Here is an 18,415-nt window from a genome sequence, read left to right on the forward strand (position 1 = left end):
TTCAGATATGGTCTCCACTTTGTTACCTCCCATTCTCTCAACTTACTTTGCACTTTCATACTAGTTTTTCGTATCATATATATATATATATATTACTTAGGAGGGAAATAGAACATGCTTGTTAAGCTTGGACTTTGAACTTAGTTCCTATCCCTATTCTGTGACTCACTTTTTTGTATAAAAGCAGCATAGCTTCTTGCTGCCTCAGTTTCAACTATAAGATGGGGATAATAAAAGTAACTCATAGGGTTGTTGTGAGGCTTAATGAGTTAGCACATATAAAAGCACATAGAATACTGCCAGGCATATAGAAAGTATTCAATACGTGTTTGCTATTGAGGTCAACAGTGGCCTTCCTTCATCTTACCATATGCAACAAGGAAGGCTCTTTCCTGCTTCTCCTCATCTCTCAGGTAGCACTGGACAGACTGCACAATTCCCTGCTTCTAACACTTCTACTCATGGCTTCTGTGACATCATACTCTACTGGGTCTCCTTCTACTTCATGGCTGCTCCTTCTCAGCATCCTTGCTAGCTGCTCAACTTCTAAATATCTGAATACTCAGCCCTCTTTTTACTATCTAAACTCTTCCTAGGTAACCTGATCCAGTCCCATGCTTTTAAATACCACCTACATAATGATGTTGCTTAAATTTGTATCTCCAATCCTGGCTCTCACCAATATTTTGACCCAACAAACTCTGACTCCTCCCAAACTGTTCTCTGCTTAGAAGTGAAAAAATTAAATAAAACCAAATGAAGATGCCTGAATTGAGTGCTCAGTCCTTATGGGGCTCACAAACCCCCATAAGCAGGAAAAAAAATGAAGTTTTCTAGATTTCTGACAATATGAATATTCTTCAAAGATCCCATTGCTATTTCCTGCAGTTGATCAACACCATTGCAGGTTAATCACTAGAAACTTGACAGCTGACTAACCTAGCAGAAACATGAAATACAGTCTAAATAGGAATCACTTTTAAATGAATTTACTGAACTTTATATTGCCCCAACAAATTTTCATTTCTTGAGAGTCCACTAAGAAAAGATACAGACTTTTAAAACTTAATAAAAAGTGTTGAGTGCTACTTTAGTAATCCGTTGATATACTATCCTTAACGTGTATTTATTAAGATTTTTGATTTCAACTTCAGTAAAATATCACTCAACATTTAACATTAAAAAATAATGCATTGGGGCTTCCCTGGTGGCGCAGTGGTTGAGAGTCCGCCTGCCGATGCAGGGGACGTGGGTTCGTGCCCCAGTCTGGGAAGATCCCACATGCTGCGGAGCGGCTGGGCCCGTGAGCCATGGCCGCTAAGCCTGCACGTCCGGAGCCTGTGCTCCGCAACGGGAGAGGCCACAACAGTGAGAGGCCCTTGTACCGCAAAAAATATATATATATATAATAATGCATTGATATTTCTAATTCTAAAATTAACAACATAACTAATTATAATGTATAACTATTTGTACAAAGTATAGCAAAGTATAGCAAAATATTAATGTCTCAAGATTACTACATACCAATCTAAGATTGAGTCCAAAACAGTGTTTTTAAATTTTCCTTTCAAAACCCAAACTTCATTTCTCTGTTACCAAACATGACTTCAGTTAGCGATTTACAAATATTTACACAGGGAAAAATATACCAAAAGCCATCAACAAAGACTGTCTTTGATTACTCTGGGATTCTAACCCATTTAGATTCTTCTAAGAATTATCTTGAGCATGCAGTTTAGAAATGCTTGTTTGAACGACTTAATCTTACTATGTTCATAAACATAAACACACAACATATAGTATGAAAGAACACATGAAAAATTGTTGCTTTTATTGATATTAGAGGGTAGTTTTAATACAAGCTAAATACAAACACAATTGTTAGATTCAGTAACTTATCCTGCAAAACAGTATGCCAAGATCAACCTTGAAGCATTTATAAAAATGAAAATGTATAAAATATCTTTCTCAATTAATTCTAAGGACTCTGTATACAAATGTAAGAATTTGAACTTATCAATGATACATCAAATGTTGAGCTACTAATTGAGCAGTAACAAAACAATTTCTGATTTTAAAATTAAATAGCTCCAGGTAAAAGCATGTACTTTCCCACATCTACTATCTTTGTATTCTGCACAGAGTTCCAAGGCAAAGATTACTTCTGGCTTTATGCATTACCAGAGAGGATGACCTGTTTGGCTGGCTTATCACAGGCCTTTTAGTCTTTTTTCCTGATAGATCCTTTGCTCCTTTGGGAGGAGGCACAGGAACTGGTTTCCATGGAATTGGGTTATAAAAGGCTGGCTCTGGATAAGAATTTCCATTGTAAAAACCTAAAATTATTAAAAAAATCAGAACAAGAAAACTTTTTGAGATCAAAGAAACTACATATTTTAAAATTCACAGAAAAATGTTAAAATATTAAAAGGGCAAAAATATCATTGATAAACCAATTTGACTCATTTAAAACTTGAACTCTCAAATATTTTCAAACACAGTGAGTATTGAAGTAAAAATTAAAATATAAATAATTCTAAGCATTCAAAGAACATTAATGTTCAAATCTATATAAACTCATAAAAGTTCTCCTAAGAAATTAATTTTAGAACCCTTAAATTGAACAAAATCTTCATTTTAACTCAGTCTGGGAAACCACTGATTGTGTACATGTTTCTCCTAGTCAGACACTAAAGTTTGCAGAAAAAACGTATGTTGCATATGTAGCTAAAGTGAATCAAGATTCTTGTTTAGAACCACTTAAATTCTAAATCACTGTCACTTAATCAGATTTCATAATATCATGTAATTTTGATAATTAAGAGCAGTAGAGCATTTGCAAAGATATTTATTAGAATAAAACTTATTTAAATGCAAAAAATTTAGTAAAATAATCCATTATTTCACCAATTAACTTCTAGTCAATATGTATATTCCACCTAAGTTTTAACTTTACTATCCAATCACTTGGTTAAAACCACTGCTTATTACTCTTATTTCAGACGATATCGGGCGCGTTCAGGGTGGTATGGCCGTAGACTATTACTCTTATTTCAAACAAGAGAACAAAAAAGCAGAGCAGACCCTGCTCGGTAGCTGTAATGGATGACCTCTGTGACACGCAGGAGAGGTCTAAATCCTGACAGCAGGAATGTGTCATTCAGACATTGGCAACCCACTTTGACTGCATAGATATGTCAACACACACTTCACCACGATGGTCAAAACAAAGTCTGGAATATGTCCTATTGTGTGAACAAAACAGAATGGGAGTATTTTTAATAATAAATCACTTAAACAAGTGAAGGCAGCTGTCAGCAAGGCATGAGCTTCCAACATGAAGTACAAAGAAAAACATGCATTGCCATTTATAATCAGACCAAGCCTAAAGGCCAACCAGGTCTGTGTCTGGTTCATGTGCTGTCTAGTATTCCACCCTGCAAAAAGAATGTGCCAAAGACACTGGAAGCTCTGCCTCAGAGAGGGTTAGAAAAGGGGAAGAAAATGACCCCTTCAATATATCCTGATTAAGGCTTTAAAATCCAAGGAATGTAAGAAAATTTTACTTGTTTCTTAACGTTAGAAATCATTACTTTGCAGTTTTACCACTGTTGCCTTTAAAATGTATCTGGTTTTAGAGAATGACAACAAATTTGTAGTATCTCCACAGGAACACAGTATGTTATAATCTTCCAGAAAATAGTAATTTGAAAGAAAAATGATTTTTACACATTTCTATTTCTGTCAAAAGGAAACATAATATATAATATTCACTCCTGCAAGCCATATTTATGTAACCCACATAACATAAAAACCAACCTGTGAGTTTTCCATTGGCATAACCATAGCTCTTTGCAGCTGGACGAGGTTTATTTTTTGCATTTTCCAACCATTCCTTAAATTTTTTTTCTGCTATTTTCTTTTTTTCCTGTAATTCAGCCTGCCGTTGTTTTTCTTTTTCCTTAAAATGACAAGACCAAAGAATCTCCAGGGATATTCTGTAACTAAAAATTCTATTCAAATTCTACTGACTCTTTTCCCCAGTAGCTCCCCATCCCAATGGCTTTCTGATCAGAAATACTGAATCATAATTCTATAGAGGGCAGAATTTAACATGATCAGGGATGTGATATGAAGGTGGCTGCCTCTAAACAATAAGACATTAAACCCAAGAAGAAAAAAGCAATTTGCTGTTTAAGATAGTAATTTATAATAATGTAATAAAACTTTCCATAAAAGTGCATTGAATAATATTTAAAAGCATATAAAAAACAATAAAAAGTTTGAACCTGACTGCAAAATATCAATAGGCTTATTAGTACTTCTCAACCTAAGAAAACCACAAATGCATATTCATTTCTGAAGCCTAATCATAGTATAACAAGTAGGGGTAGCTACATGTATTTATATTATGATAAGATAGTGCCAATTTTCTATTAGAAACTCTTTATACAATATAGCTGGCACATGTTAACATGAAAGTCATATATTCTAACTGATCACTTTAGTGAAAATACCTTTTCTTTCTTCTTCTTCTCACATTCTTCAGCATTTTTTTTCTTTAACCATTCTTCATATTTTTCTTTTGCTTTTTCTTGTAAATGTTCTTTCTCCAGTTCCTTTGCTGCTTTTTCCTCCCTTTCTTTATTAATTTTTTGTTCCCTTTCTTTTCTTTTCTTAAATAAAAATAAAGGAATTTTAACTGGAATATCTGTAATCATCCTCATACAAGGAAGAAGTGTTACATGCAGCAATTTTCTAAACTTCAGTTATTTCTTAAAATAGGTGGTAAAATAGTGGTTGACACAGTGTGGCTTATGAAAATATATAACATACCTGCACTTACCTGATCAATTTTAGTCTACCAGCTTGAGCATACGTTTCATGATGGCCATAACAAAGGTCTTGCTTGACAAAGTACACTCAGAGCCTGGGACAGTGTTAAGTAAATAGTAGGTGTTTTATAAAGATTTGCTGAGTAAATTAGTGGACAGAAATTATGACCTATTAGACTGTCCTGAATCTTAGTGTTTGTTGATGGATGTTTACCCCCAATCTAAAATAGGAGCCACATATGTACACATTCCCCAGACAATTTGCCAATACAAATACTTGGATAAATTTTCACCATCAAAGAGTTACAGAGCACAAATTTTGGCCCATTAAGTACTGCTATAAGGGCACATACAGACAAATCTCTGGCTATGTAATTCTTATAAGCCTTACACAGACCAAGGATTGGCAAACTATGGCCTGCAGGCCAAATATGGTCCATCAACCACCTGTATTTGTAAATAAAGGTTTACTGAAATGTGGCCACACATTTATTTACATATTTATTGTCTATGCTGCTTTTGCACCACAACAGCAAAGTTAAATAGTTGCAATAGAGATTGTATGGTCCACAAAGCCTAAAATTTTATCTAGCCCCTTGAAGTAAAAACTTGACACAGACTATAAGTCAATGTTTCTTCTTTTTCTCACTCAAAAGATATCTACCAACACAGCTAAATTCTAAATAACCAATGACATGGCTAGCTCTCTTTATCAAAGGTTTAGAAAATAATCTGCAAACATGAAGTATATGCAATACAAATGCCACATACATCACCCTTCATTGAGCAAAGAAATATGAGCCAAGAAATTCTTCCCTTAAAAGCATCTTGTAGAATACTTTAATACAAGCAATTCAAGTAAGACCCAAGTAACGAACATCAGTTACATACAACATATGTCCAGTGCTGTGCAGGAAAGGTGCGTCTTAAAAATCAAAGCACGGGAATTCCCTGGTGGTCCAATGGTTAGGACTCTGTGCTTTAACTGCTGAGGGCACAGATTCAGTCCCTCCTCAGGGAACTAAGATCCCACAAGCCTCGAGGCAAGGACAAAAAATAAAAAAATTAAAGCCCCTGTCATTCCCCAAGTTGCTATATTTCCTTATTGTTGGTCTGCCAATAGCTGCAAAAGGAAATCCTTTCTTGCTGAGAACTCAGTATCCATTGAAATAATGCTGGAATTTAACTATTGGGTTAAATTCCACAAAGAAGTTAAGTAATCTGCCCAAGGTCACACAGATGGTAAACGACAGATCACTACGTATCTCTTATATACATATGAGAGAATGCTGAAAACAATTTTTTGCCAATAAATTCAATTTAAATAAGATGTCAAAATTCCTTAAAAATATATCACTTTCCAAAACCGATTCAAGAAGAAATAGAGTAACTGAATGAGCCTCTACTTGTAAAAACAATTCAGAATTTAAAACTTTCCCACAAAGAAAACTCTAGCCTCCAACTGCTTCACTGGTAGAGTCTATCACACGTCTAAGGAAGCAACAGTACCAATCACTACACAAATTGTTTTAAAAAAACAGAGAAAAAGAGAACACTTCCAAGCTCATTTTAGGAGCCCACTATTTCTCTAAAGTCCAAACCAAATATGAAAATTATAAGATAATATTAGGAATAACTCAAGATAACTGCTCTCATCAGAAACATGAAATACTTATGGATACATTTAAAAAAGACATATAATACCCCTGTACACTGAAAAAAAAAAAGAAGAAAAAAACTGAGATAAATATGGTCTAAATAGAAAAAAAATCATGTTTATAGATTTATAATTTGATATTATTAAGATAGCAATTTTCTCCAGAATGATCTATTTATGTATTTAATGCAATCCCAATAGTATCAGGCACTATTCAAGCAAGCATGATTAGGGAAATTGATAAGCTAATTCTAAATGGAAAGGGTCCAGAGCGGCTAAAACAATTCTGAAATAGAAGAAAAAAGATGGAAGACTTACACTATTTGATTAGAAGAATTTTAAATTCAAGAGTTACTATATAAAGCTATAGTAAGCAGATAGTGTAGTAGTGGCATAGGATATAGATCAACTGAACAGAATACAGTCCAGAAATAGACCCAGACGTATTTGGTCAATGGATTTGAAATAAAAATGTCAGGGTAACTGAGTAGTGAAAATATTATCTTTCAACACAGTGTTGGAACAACTGTATATCCATACTACAACAAAATGAACCTTGACCCTTAACACATGCCAACATTAAAATTAACTCAAAATGCAAATAGGTAAAAGCTGAGGTTATAAAACTTCTAGAAGAAAACAATGGAGAATATTTTACAACCTTGGCATAGGCAAATGTTTCTTTAATAGAACACAAAACTCACAAACTATAAAAGTAAAAACAGAAATATGGAACTTAACCAAAATTTAAAATTTCTGCTCTTTAAACAAGTCATAAAAAAATTAAAAGGAAATATTTACAATACATGTTATAGGACTTAAAGGAATATAAAAAGAATTCTTACAACTTACTATTAAGACACACAAAATGGAAAAAAATTAAACACTAAACTAAACAAACAAAAAACAAGAAATGTAGAAATGGTCAAGAGTGCTATGGATTGAATTCTGTCCCACCAAAATTCATATATTGAAGCCCTAATCCTCAATGTAACTTTTTTCTTTTTTTTAAATTGGAGTATAGGTGGTTTACAATGTTTTTAGTTTCAGGTGTATAGCAAAGTGATTCAGTTATACACAGACATATATTCATTACTTTTCAGATTCTTTTCTCATACAGGTTATCACAGAATATTGAGTAGAGAGTTCCCTGTGCTATAGAGTAGGTCCTTGTTGTATATAGTAGTGTGTGTATGTTAATCACGAGGCTCCTGATTTATCACTCCACCCCCCATGTTTCACCTTTGGTAACCATAACTTTGTTTTCAATATGTGTAAGTCTGTTTCTGCTTTGTAAATAAGTTCATTCATATCATTTTTTAAATTTTTGATATACATATGAATGACATCATATGATATTTCTTTCTCTGACTTACTTCTCTAAGTATGATAATCTCTTGGTCAATCCATGTTGCTGCAAATGGCATTTTGTTCTTTTTTATGGCTGAGTAATATTCCATTGTAAGTATGTACCAACTCTTCTTTATCTATTCCTCTGTCAATGGACACTAGATTGCTTCCATGTCTCATCTACTGTAAATAGTGCTGCAATGAACACTGGGGTACACCTATCTTTTTGAATTATGGTTTCCTCCGGATATATGCCCAGGAGTGGGATTGCTGGATCATATGGTAGTTCTAGTTTTAGTTTTTTAAGGAACCTCTATAATGTTCTCCATACTGGTTGTACCAATTTACGTTCCCACCAACATTGTAGGAGAGTTCCCTTTTCTCCACACCCTATCCAGCATTTATTCTTTGTAGACTTTTTGATGATGGCCATTCTGACCGGTGTTAGGTGATACCTCATTGTAGTTTTGATTTGCATTTCTATGGTAATTGGTTATGTTGAGCATCTTTCCATGTGCTTTTTGGCCATCTGTATGTCTTCTTGGGAGAAATGTCTATTTAGGTCTTCTGCCCATTTTTGGACTGGGTTGTTTGTTTTTTAATATTAAGCTGCATGAGCTGTTTATATATTTTGGAGATTGATTCTTTGTTGATTCGTTTGCAAATATTTTCTCCCATTCTGAGGGTTGCCTTTTCTTCTTGTTTATGGTTTCCTTTGCTGTGCAAAAGCTTTGAAGTTCCATTAGGTCCCATTTGTTTATTTTTGTTTTTATTTCCATTACTCTAGGAGGTGGATCAAAAAAGATCTTGCTGTGATTTATGTCAAAGAGTGTTCTTCCTACATTTTCCTGTAAGAGTGTTATAGTGTCTGGTCTTACATTTAGGTCACTATTCCATTTTGAGTTTATTTTTGTTTATTTTTGAGTTTGTGTTTGTTGTTAGGGAGTGTTCTAATTTCATTCTTTTACATGTAGCTGTCCAGTTTTCACAGCACCATTTATTGAAGAGACTGTCTTTTCTCCATAGTATATCCCTGCCTCCTTTGTCATAGATTAGTTGACCATAGGTGCATGGGTTTATCTCTGGGCTTTCTATCTTGTTCCATTGATCTATGTTTCTGTTTTTGTGCCAGTACCATATTGTCTTGATTACTGTAGCTTTGTAGTATAGTCTGAAGTCAGGGAGTCTGATTCCTCCAGTTTTCTTCCCCTCAAGACTGCTTTGGCTACTTGGGGTCTTTTGTGTCTCCATACAAATTTTAAGTTTTGTTCTAGTTCCTTAAAAAATGCCATTGCTAATTTGATAGGGATTGCATTGCATCTGTAGATTGCTTTGGGTAGTATAGTCATTTTCACAATATTGATTCTTCCAATCCAAGAACATGGTATATCTCTCCATCTGTTGGTATCATCTTTAATTTCTTTCATCAGTGTCTTATAATTTTCTGCATACAGCTCTTTGGTCTCCCTAGGTAGGTTTATTCCTAGGCATTTTATTCTTTATGGTGCAATGGTAAATGGGAGTGTTTCCTTGATTTCTCTTTCAGATTTTTTATCATTAGTGTATAGGAATGCAAGAGGTTTCTGTACATTAATTTTGTATCCTGCAACTTTACCAAATTCACTGATTAGCTCTAGTATTTTTCTGGTGGCATCTTTAGGATTCTCTATGTCATGTCATCTGCAAACAGTGACAGTTTTACTTCTACACTTTTAATTTGTATTCTTTTTATTGCTTTTTCTTCTCTGATTGCTGTGGCTAGGACTTCCAAAACTATGTTGAATAACAGTGGTGAGAGTGGACATCCTTGTCTTGTTCCTGATCTTAGAGGAAATTCTTTCAGTTCTTCTCCACTGAGAATGATGTGATGTTTGCTGTGGGTTTGTCGTATATGGCCCTTATTATGTTGAGGTAGGTTCCCTCTATGCCCACATGCTGGAGAGTTTTTATCATAAATAGATGTTGAATTTTGTCAAAAGCTTTTTCTGCATCTATTGAGATGATTATATGGTTTTTATTCTTCAATTTGTTAATATGGTATATCACATTGATTGATTTTCGTACATTGAAGAATCCTTGCATCCCTGGGATAAATCCCACTTGATCATGATGTATGATCCTTTTAATGTATTGTTGGATTCTGTTTGCTAGTTTGTTGGTGAAGATTTTTGCATCTATATTCATCAGTGATATTGGTCCGTAACTTTCTTTTTTTGTAGTATCTTTGTCTGGTTTTGGTATCAGGGTGATGGTGGCCTCATAGAATGAGTTTGGGAGCGTTCCTTCCTCTGCAATTTTTTGGAAGAGTTTGAGAAGGATGGGGTGACCTCTTCTCTGAATGTTTCAAAGAATTCACCTGTGAAGCCATCTTGTCCTGGACTTTTGTTTGTTGGAAGATTTTTCACCACAGTTTCAGTTTCATTACTTGTGATTGGTCTGTTCATATTTTCTATTTCTTCCTGGTTCAGTCTTGGAAGGTTTTACCTTTCTAAGAATTTGTCCATTTCTTCCAGGTTGTCCATTTTATTGGCATAGAGTTGCTTGTAGTAGTCTCTTAGGATGCTTTGTATTTCTGCAGTGTCTGTTGTAACTTCTCCTTTTTCATTTCTAATTTTATTGATTTGAGTCCTCTCCCTCTTTTCTTGACGAGTCTGGTTAATGGTTTCTCAATTTTGTTTATCTTCTCAAAGAACCAGCTTTTAGTTTTATTGATCTTTGCTGTTGTTTTCTTTGTTTCTATTTCATTTATTTCTGCTCTGATCTTTATCATTTCTTTCCTTCTGCTCACCTTGGATTTTGTTTCTTCTTCTTTTTCTTGTTCCTTTAGGTGTAAGGTTAGATTGTTTGAGATTTTTCTTGTTTCTTGAGGTAGGCTTGTATAGCTATAAACTTCCCTCTTAGAACTACTTTTGCTGCATCCCATAGGTTTTGGATCATCGTGTTTTCATTGTCATTTGTCTCTAGGTATTTTTTGATTTCCTCTTTGATTTCTTCACTGATCTCTTGGTTATTTAGTAACGTATTGTTTAGCCTCCATGTGTTTGAGTTTTTTACGGTTTTTTTCCCCAGTAATTCATTTCTAATCTCATAGTGTTGTGGTCAGAAAAGATGCTTGATATGGTTTCAATTTTCTTAAATTTACTGAGGCTTGATTTGTGACCCAAGATGTGATCTACCCTGGAGAATGTTCCATGCACACTTGAGAAGAGAGTGTAATATGCTGTTTTCAGATGAAATGTCCTATAAATATCAACTAAATCTATCTGGTCTATTGTGTCATTTAAACCTTCTGTTTCCTTATTTATTTTCATTTTGGATGATCTGTCCATTGGTGTAAGTGAGGTGTTAAAGTCCCCCACTATTATTGTGTTACTGTCGATTTCCTCTTTTATAGCTGTTAGCAGTTGCCTTATGTATTGAGATGCTCCTATGTTGGGTGCATATCTATTTATAACATTATATCTTCTTTTTGGATTGATCCCTTGATCATTATGTAGTGTCCTTCCTTGTCTCCTGTAACATTCTTTATTTTACAGTCTATTTTACCTGATATGAGTATTGCTACTCCAGCTTTGTTTTGATTTCCATTAGCATGGAATATCTATTTCCAACCCCTCACTTTCAGTCTGTATGTGTCCCTAGGTCTGAAGTGGGTCTCTTTTAGACAGCATATATATGGGTCTTGTTTTTGTATCCATTTGGCAAGCCTGTGCCTTTTGGTTGGAGCATTTAATCCATTCACGTTTAAGGTAATTATTGATAGGTACGTTCCATGAGCATTTTCTTAATTGTTTTGGGTTTGTTTTTGTAGGTCCTTTTCTTCTCTTGTGTTCCCCACTTAGAGAAGTTCCGTTAGCATTTGTTATAGAGCTGGTTTGGTGGTGTTGAATTCTCTTAGCTTTTGCTTGTCTGTAAAGCTTTTGATTTCTCCATTGAATCTGAATGAGATCCTTGCCAGGTAGAGTAATCTTGGTTGTAGGTTCTTCCCTTTCATCACTTTAAGTATATCATGCCACTCCCTTCTGGCTTGTAGTTTTTCCTGAGAAATCAGCTGTTAACTTCATGGGAGTTCCCTTGTATGTTATTTGTCATTTTTCCCTTGCTGCTTTCAATAATTTTTCTTTGTCTTTAATTTTGGCCAATTTGATTACTATGTGTCTTGGTGTGTTTCTCCTTGGGTTTATCCTGTATGAAACTCACTGTGCTTCCTGGACTTGGGTGGCTATTTCCTTTCCCATGTTAGGGAAGTTTTCGACTATAATCTCCTCAAATATTTTCTCTGGTCCTTTCCCTCTCACTTCTCCTTCTAGGACCCCTATAATGCGAATGTTGCTGCGTTTAATATTGTCCCAGAGGTCTCTTAGGCTGTCTTCATTTCTTTTTTCTTTATTCTGTTTCGCAGCAGTGAATTCCACCATTTTGTCTTCCAGGTCACTTATCCGTTCTTCTGCCTCAGTTATTCTGCTGTTGATTCCTTCTAGTGTAGTTTTCATTTCAGTTATTGCATTTTTCATCTCTGTTTTTTTGTTCTGTAATTCTTCTAGGTCTTTGTTCAACATTTCTTGCATCTTCTCGATCTTTACCTCCATTCTTTTCCCGAGGTCCTGGATCATCTTCACTATCATTATTCTGAATTCTTTTTCTGGAAGGTTGCCTATCTCCACTTCATTTAGTTGTTTTTCTGGGGTTTTATCATGTTCCTTCATCTGGTACATAGCACTCTGCCTTTTCATCTTGTCTATGTTTCTGTGAATGTGGTTTTTGTTCCACAGGCTGCAGGATTGTAGTTCTTCTTGCTTCTCAACTTAATCTCTTTTAAGGCTAAATGCGCATATGCCAACATTAGCAGCCTGATTCTTACAATACCTGCTAGTGTTGAAGGGTCTCCTGCAGAGGCGTGGGGCGGCTGTGGCTCACCATGGGGACAAGGACACTGGCAGCAGAAGTTCTGGGAAGTACTCCTTGGCGTGAGCCCTCCCAGAGTCTGCCTTCTACCTACTTTTTGATTGGGTTGTTTATTTGATATAGAGCTGCATGAGTTGTTTGTATATTTTGGAGATTAATCCTGTTTCAGTTGCTTCGTTTGCAAATATTTTCTCCCATTATGTGTGTTGTGTTTTTATTTTGTTTATGGTTTCCCTTGTTGTGTAGAAGCTTTTAAGTTTTATTAGGTCCTATTTGTTTATATATGGTTTTATTTTCATTATTCTAGGAGGTGTATCAAAAAATATGTTGCTGCAATTTACATCAAAGAGTATTCTGCCTATGTTTTCCTCTAAGAGTCTTATAGTGTGTAGCCTTACATTTAGGTCTTTGATCCATTTTGAGTTTATTTTTATGTATAGTGTTTATGAAATGTCTAATTTCATTATTTTACATGTAGCTATCCAGTTTTCTCAGCACCACGTTTTGAAGAGACTGTCTTTTCTCCTTTGTATATTCTTGCCTGCTTTGTCACATAGATTAATTGACCATAGGTGTGTGGGTTTATTTCTGGGCTTTCTCTCCTGTTCCATTGATCTATATTTCTGTTTTTTTGCAAGTACCATACTGTTTTGATTACTGTAGCTTTATAGTATAGTCTGAAGTCAGGTAGCCTGATTCCTCCAGCTCTGTTTTTCTTTCTCAGAGTTGCTTTCGCTATTCAGGGTTTTTTGTGCTTCCATATAAAATTTTAAAATCTTTGTTGTAGTTCTGTGAAAAATGTCATTGGTAATTTGATAGGGACTGCACTGAATCTGTAGTTGCCTTGGGTAGCATAGTCATTTTGACAATATTGATTCTTCCAATCCAAAACAATACCTTTCCATGTAGTCTTTGTGTCACCATTGATTTCCTTCATCAGCGTCTTACAGTTTTCAGAATACAGGTCTTTTGTCTCCTCAGGTAGGTTTACTCCTAGGTATTTTATTCTTTTTGATGTGATGGTAAATGGGATTGTTTCCTTGATTTCTCTTTCTGATCTTTAGTTGTTAGTGTATAGGAATGCAAGATTTCTGTGTATTAATTTTGCATCCTGTACATTTACTGAATTCACTGATGAGCTCTAGTAGTTTTCTGGTAGCATCTTTTCTAGTATAATATAATGTTGCTGCAAACAGTGACAGTTTTACTTCTTCTTTTTCAATTTGGATTCCTCTTATTTCTTTTTCTTCTCTGACTGCTGTGGCTAGGACTTCCAAAACTATGCTGAATAAAAGTGGTGACAGTGGACATTCTTGTCTTGTTCCTTATCTCAGAGAGAATACTTTCAGCTCTTTACTGTTCAGAATGTTAGCTGTGGATTTGTCATATAAGGCCTTTACTATGTTGAGATTAAGTTCCCTCTATGCCTATTTCTGGAGAGTTTATCATAAATGGGTGTTGAATTTTCTCAAAAGCTTTTTCTGCATCTATTGAGATGATCATATGGTTTTTAGTCTTCAGTTTGTTAACATGGTGTATAACACTGATTGACTTGTGGATATTGAAGAATCCTTGCATCCCTGGGATAAATTCCACTTGATCATGGTGTATGATGGATTCAGTTTGCTAGTATTTCATTGAGGATTTTTCCGTCTATGTTCATCAGTGATACTGGCCGGTAATTTTCTTTTTTTGTGGTATCTTTGTCTGGTTTTGGTATCAGGGTCATGGTGGCCACATAGAAAGTTTGGGAGTGTTCCTTCCTCTGCAATTTTTGGAATAGTTTCAGAAGGATAGGTGTTAACTCTTTTCTACATGTTTGATAGAATTCACCTGTGAAGCTATCTGGTCCTGCATTTTTGTTAGTTGGAAGCATTTTAATCAGTTTCAATTTCAGTACTTGTGATAGGTCTATTCATATCTTCTATTTCTTCTTGGTTCAGTCTTGGAAGCTTGTACCTTTCTAAGAATTTGTCTCTTTTTCTAGGTGGTCCATTTTATTGGCATATAGTTGTTTGTAGTAGTCTCTTATGGTCCTTTGTATTTCTGTGGTGTCAGTTGTAACTTCTTTTTCGTTTCTAATTTTATTGATTTGAGTCCTCTCCTTTTTCTTGATGAATCTGGCTAAAGGTTTATCAATTTTGTTTATCTTCTCAAAGAACCAGCTTTTAGTTTCATTGATCTTTACTACTGTTTTCTTCATCTCTATTTCATTTATTTCTGCTCTGATCTTTATGATTTCTTTCCTTCTACTAACTTTGGGTTTTGTTTGTTCTTTCTCTAGTTCCTTTACGTGTAGGGTTTGGTTGTTTATTTGAGATTTTCTTGTTTCCTGAGATAAGACTGTATTGCTATGAACTTCCCTCTTAGAACTGCTTTTGCTGCACCCCATAGATACTGGACCATCATGTTTCCATTGTCATTTGTCTCTAGGTATTTTTAAATTTCCTCTTTGATTTCTTCAGCGATCCATGGTTGTTTCGTAACATATTATTTAGCCTCCACGTATTTGTGTTTTTTACAGCTTTTATTTCCTGTAATTGATTTGTAATCTCATAGTGTTGTGGTTAGAAAATATTCTCGATATGATTTCAATTTTCTTAAATTTACTGAGGTTTGATTTGTGGCCCAGGATGTGATTTATCCTGGAGAATGTTCCATATGCATTTGAGAACAATCAAAGGAATGTTGTAATAAATACCAATTAAGCCCATAGGGTCTAGTATGTCATTCAAGACCTGTGTTTCCTTGTAGATTTTCTGTCTGGATGATCTGTCCATTGATGGGACTGGGGTGTTAAAGTCCCCCACTATTATTGTGTTACGGTCGATTTCTTTTTTTATGGCTGTTAGCATTTTCCTTGTATATATATATATTTTTATTTAACAAATTTAATCAGTTATACATATACATATGTTCCCATATCCCCTCCCTTTTGCGTCTCCCTCCCACCCTCCCTATCCCACCCCTCCAGGCGGTCACAAAGCACCAAGCTGATCTCCCTGTGCTATGCGGCTGCTTCCCACTAGCTATCTACCTTACGTTTGGTAGTGTATATATGTCCATGCTGCTCTTTCGCTTTGTCACAGCTTACCCTTCCCCTTCCCCATATCCTCAAGTCCATTCTCTAGTAGATCTGTGTCTTTATTCCTGTCTTACCCCTATGTTCATGACATTTTTTTTTCTTAAATTCCATATATATGTGTCAGCATACAGTATTTGTCTTTCTCTTTCTGACTTACTTCACTCTGTATGACAGACTCTAGGTCCATCCACCTCATTACAAATAGCTCAATTTCATTTCTTTTTATGGCTGAGTAATATTCCATTGTATATATGTGCCACATCTTCTTTATTCATTCATCCGATGACGGACAATTAGGTTGTTTCCATCTCCAGGCTATTGTAAATAGGACTGCTATGAACATTTTGGTACATGACTCTTTTTGAATTATGGTTTTCTCAGGGTATATGCCCAGTAGTGGGATTGCTGGATCATATCGTAGTTCTATTTATAGTTTTTTAAGGAACCTCCATACCGTTCTCCATAGTGGCTGTACCAATTCACATTCCCACCAGCAGTGCAAGAGTGTTCCCTTTTTTCCACACCCTCTCCAGCATTTATTGTTTCTAGATTTTTTGATGATGGCCATTCTGACTGGTGTGAGATGATATCTCATTGTAGTTTTGATTTGCATTTCTCTAATGAGTAAAGATGTTGAGCATCCTTTCATGTGTTTGTTGGCAGTCTGTATATCTTCTGTGGAGAAATGTCTATTTAGGTCTTCTGCCCATTTTTGGATTGGGTTGTTTGTTTTTTTGTTATTGAGCTGCATGAGCTGCTTGTAAATTTTGGAGATTAATCCTTTGTCAGTTGCTTCATTTGCAAATATTTTCTCCCATTCTGAGGGTTGTCTTTTGGTCTTGTTTATGGTTTCCTTTGCTGTGCAAAAGCTTTGAAGTTTCATTAGGTCCCATGTGTTTATTTTTGTCTTTATTTCCATTTCTCTAGGAGGTGGGTCCAAAAGGATCTTGCTGTGATTTATGTCATAGAGTGTTCTGCCTATGTTTTCCTCTAAGAGTTTGGCCTACATTTAGGTCTTTAATCCATTTTGAGCTTATTTTTGTGTATGGTGTTTGGGAATGATCTAATCTCATACTTTTACATGTCCCTGTCCAGTTTTCCCAGCACCACTTATTGAAGAGACTGTCCTTTCTCCACTGTACATTCCTGCCTCCTTTATCAAAGATAAGGTGACCATATGTGCGTGGGTTTATCTCTGGGCTTTCTATCCTGTTCCATTGATCTATCTTTCTGTTTTTGTGCCAGTACCACACTGTCTTGATTACTGTAGCTTTGTAGTATAGTCTGAAGTCAGGGAGCCTGATTCCTCCAGCTCCATTTTTCATTCTCAAGATTGCTTTGGCTATTCGGGGTCTTTTGTGTTTCCATACAAATTGTGAAATTTTTTGTTCTAGTTCTGTGAAAAATGCCAGTGGTAGTTTGATAGGGATTGCATTGAATCTGTAGATTGCTTTGGGTAGTAGAGTCATTTTCACAATGTTGATTCTTCCAATCCAAGAACATGGTACATCTCTCCATCTATTTGTATCATCTTTAATTTCTTTCATCAGTGTCTTATAATTTTCTGCATACAGGTCTTTTGTCTCCTTAGGTAGGTTTATTCCTAGATATTTTATTCTTTTTGTTGCAATGGTAAATGGCAGTGTTTCCTTGATTTCACTTTCAGATTTTTCATCATTAGTATATAGGAATGCCAGAGATTTCTGTGCATTAATTTTGTATCCTGCTGCTTTACCAAATTCATTGATTAGCTCTAGTAGTTTTCTGGTAGCATCTTTAGGATTCTCTATGTATAGTGTCATGTCATCTGCAAACAGTGACAGCTTTACTTCTTCTTTTCCGATTTGGATTCCTTTCATTTCCTTTTCTTCTCTGATTGCTGTGGCTAAAACTTCCAAAACTATGTTGAATAAGAGTGGTGAGAGTGGGCAACCTTGTCTTGTTCCTGATCTTAGTGGAAATGGTTTCAGTTTTTCATCATTGAGGACGATGCTGGCTGTGGGTTTGTCATATATGGCCTTTATTATGTTGAGGAAAGTTCCCTCTTCCTTGTATATTGAGGTGCTCCTATGTTGGGTGCACTCATATTTGTAATTGTATCTCCTTCGTGGATTGATCCCTTGATCATTACGTAGTGTCCTTCTTTGTCTCCTGTAACAGTCTTTATTTTAGAGTCTATTTTGCGTGATATGAGTTTTGCTACTCCAGCTTTCTTTTGATTTCCATTTGCATGGGATACCTTTTTCCGTCCCCTCACATCCACTCTGTATGTGTCCCTAGGGCTAAAGTGGGACTCCTGTAGACAGCATATATATGGGTCTTGTTTTTGTATACATTCAGCCTGTCTGCGTCTTTTGGTTGGAGCATTTAATCCATTTACATTTAAGGTAATTATCGATATGTCTGTTCTTACTGCCTTTCTGTTAATTAGGATTTGTTTTTGTAGGCCTTTTTTCTTCCCTTCTTCTTCTCCTGTGATTTGATGTCTATCTTCTTGTGTTGTGATTGGGTTGCTTTTTCTTTTTCGTGTGTGTATCTGTTGTAGAATTTTGGTTTGTGGTTCCCAAAAGGTTTTGACAT

General features: G+C 35.4%; 1 protein-coding gene across 1 annotated transcript in view; it reads right to left on the reverse strand.

Annotated features, from left to right (window-relative positions):
• Window positions 1–1,825: 1,825 nt before the first annotated feature.
• Window positions 1,826–18,415, reverse strand: part of CCDC34 (coiled-coil domain containing 34) — a gene marked incomplete at its 5' end in the record, with an annotated part of 43,658 nt that continues 27,068 nt past the window's right edge. Inside the window, 3 exons of the mRNA XM_081239385.1 lie at window positions 1,826–2,339; window positions 3,823–3,964; window positions 4,521–4,679. Coding sequence (XP_081095511.1) covers window positions 2,125–2,339; window positions 3,823–3,964; window positions 4,521–4,679 — 516 coding nt within the window. The 3' untranslated portion in view covers window positions 1,826–2,124. The remainder of the gene's footprint in view (window positions 2,340–3,822; window positions 3,965–4,520; window positions 4,680–18,415) is intronic.

This window comes from Mesoplodon bidens (genome assembly GCF_964165515.1).
Source record: "Mesoplodon bidens genome assembly, chromosome: 7".
Lineage (NCBI taxonomy): Eukaryota > Metazoa > Chordata > Mammalia > Artiodactyla > Ziphiidae > Mesoplodon > Mesoplodon bidens.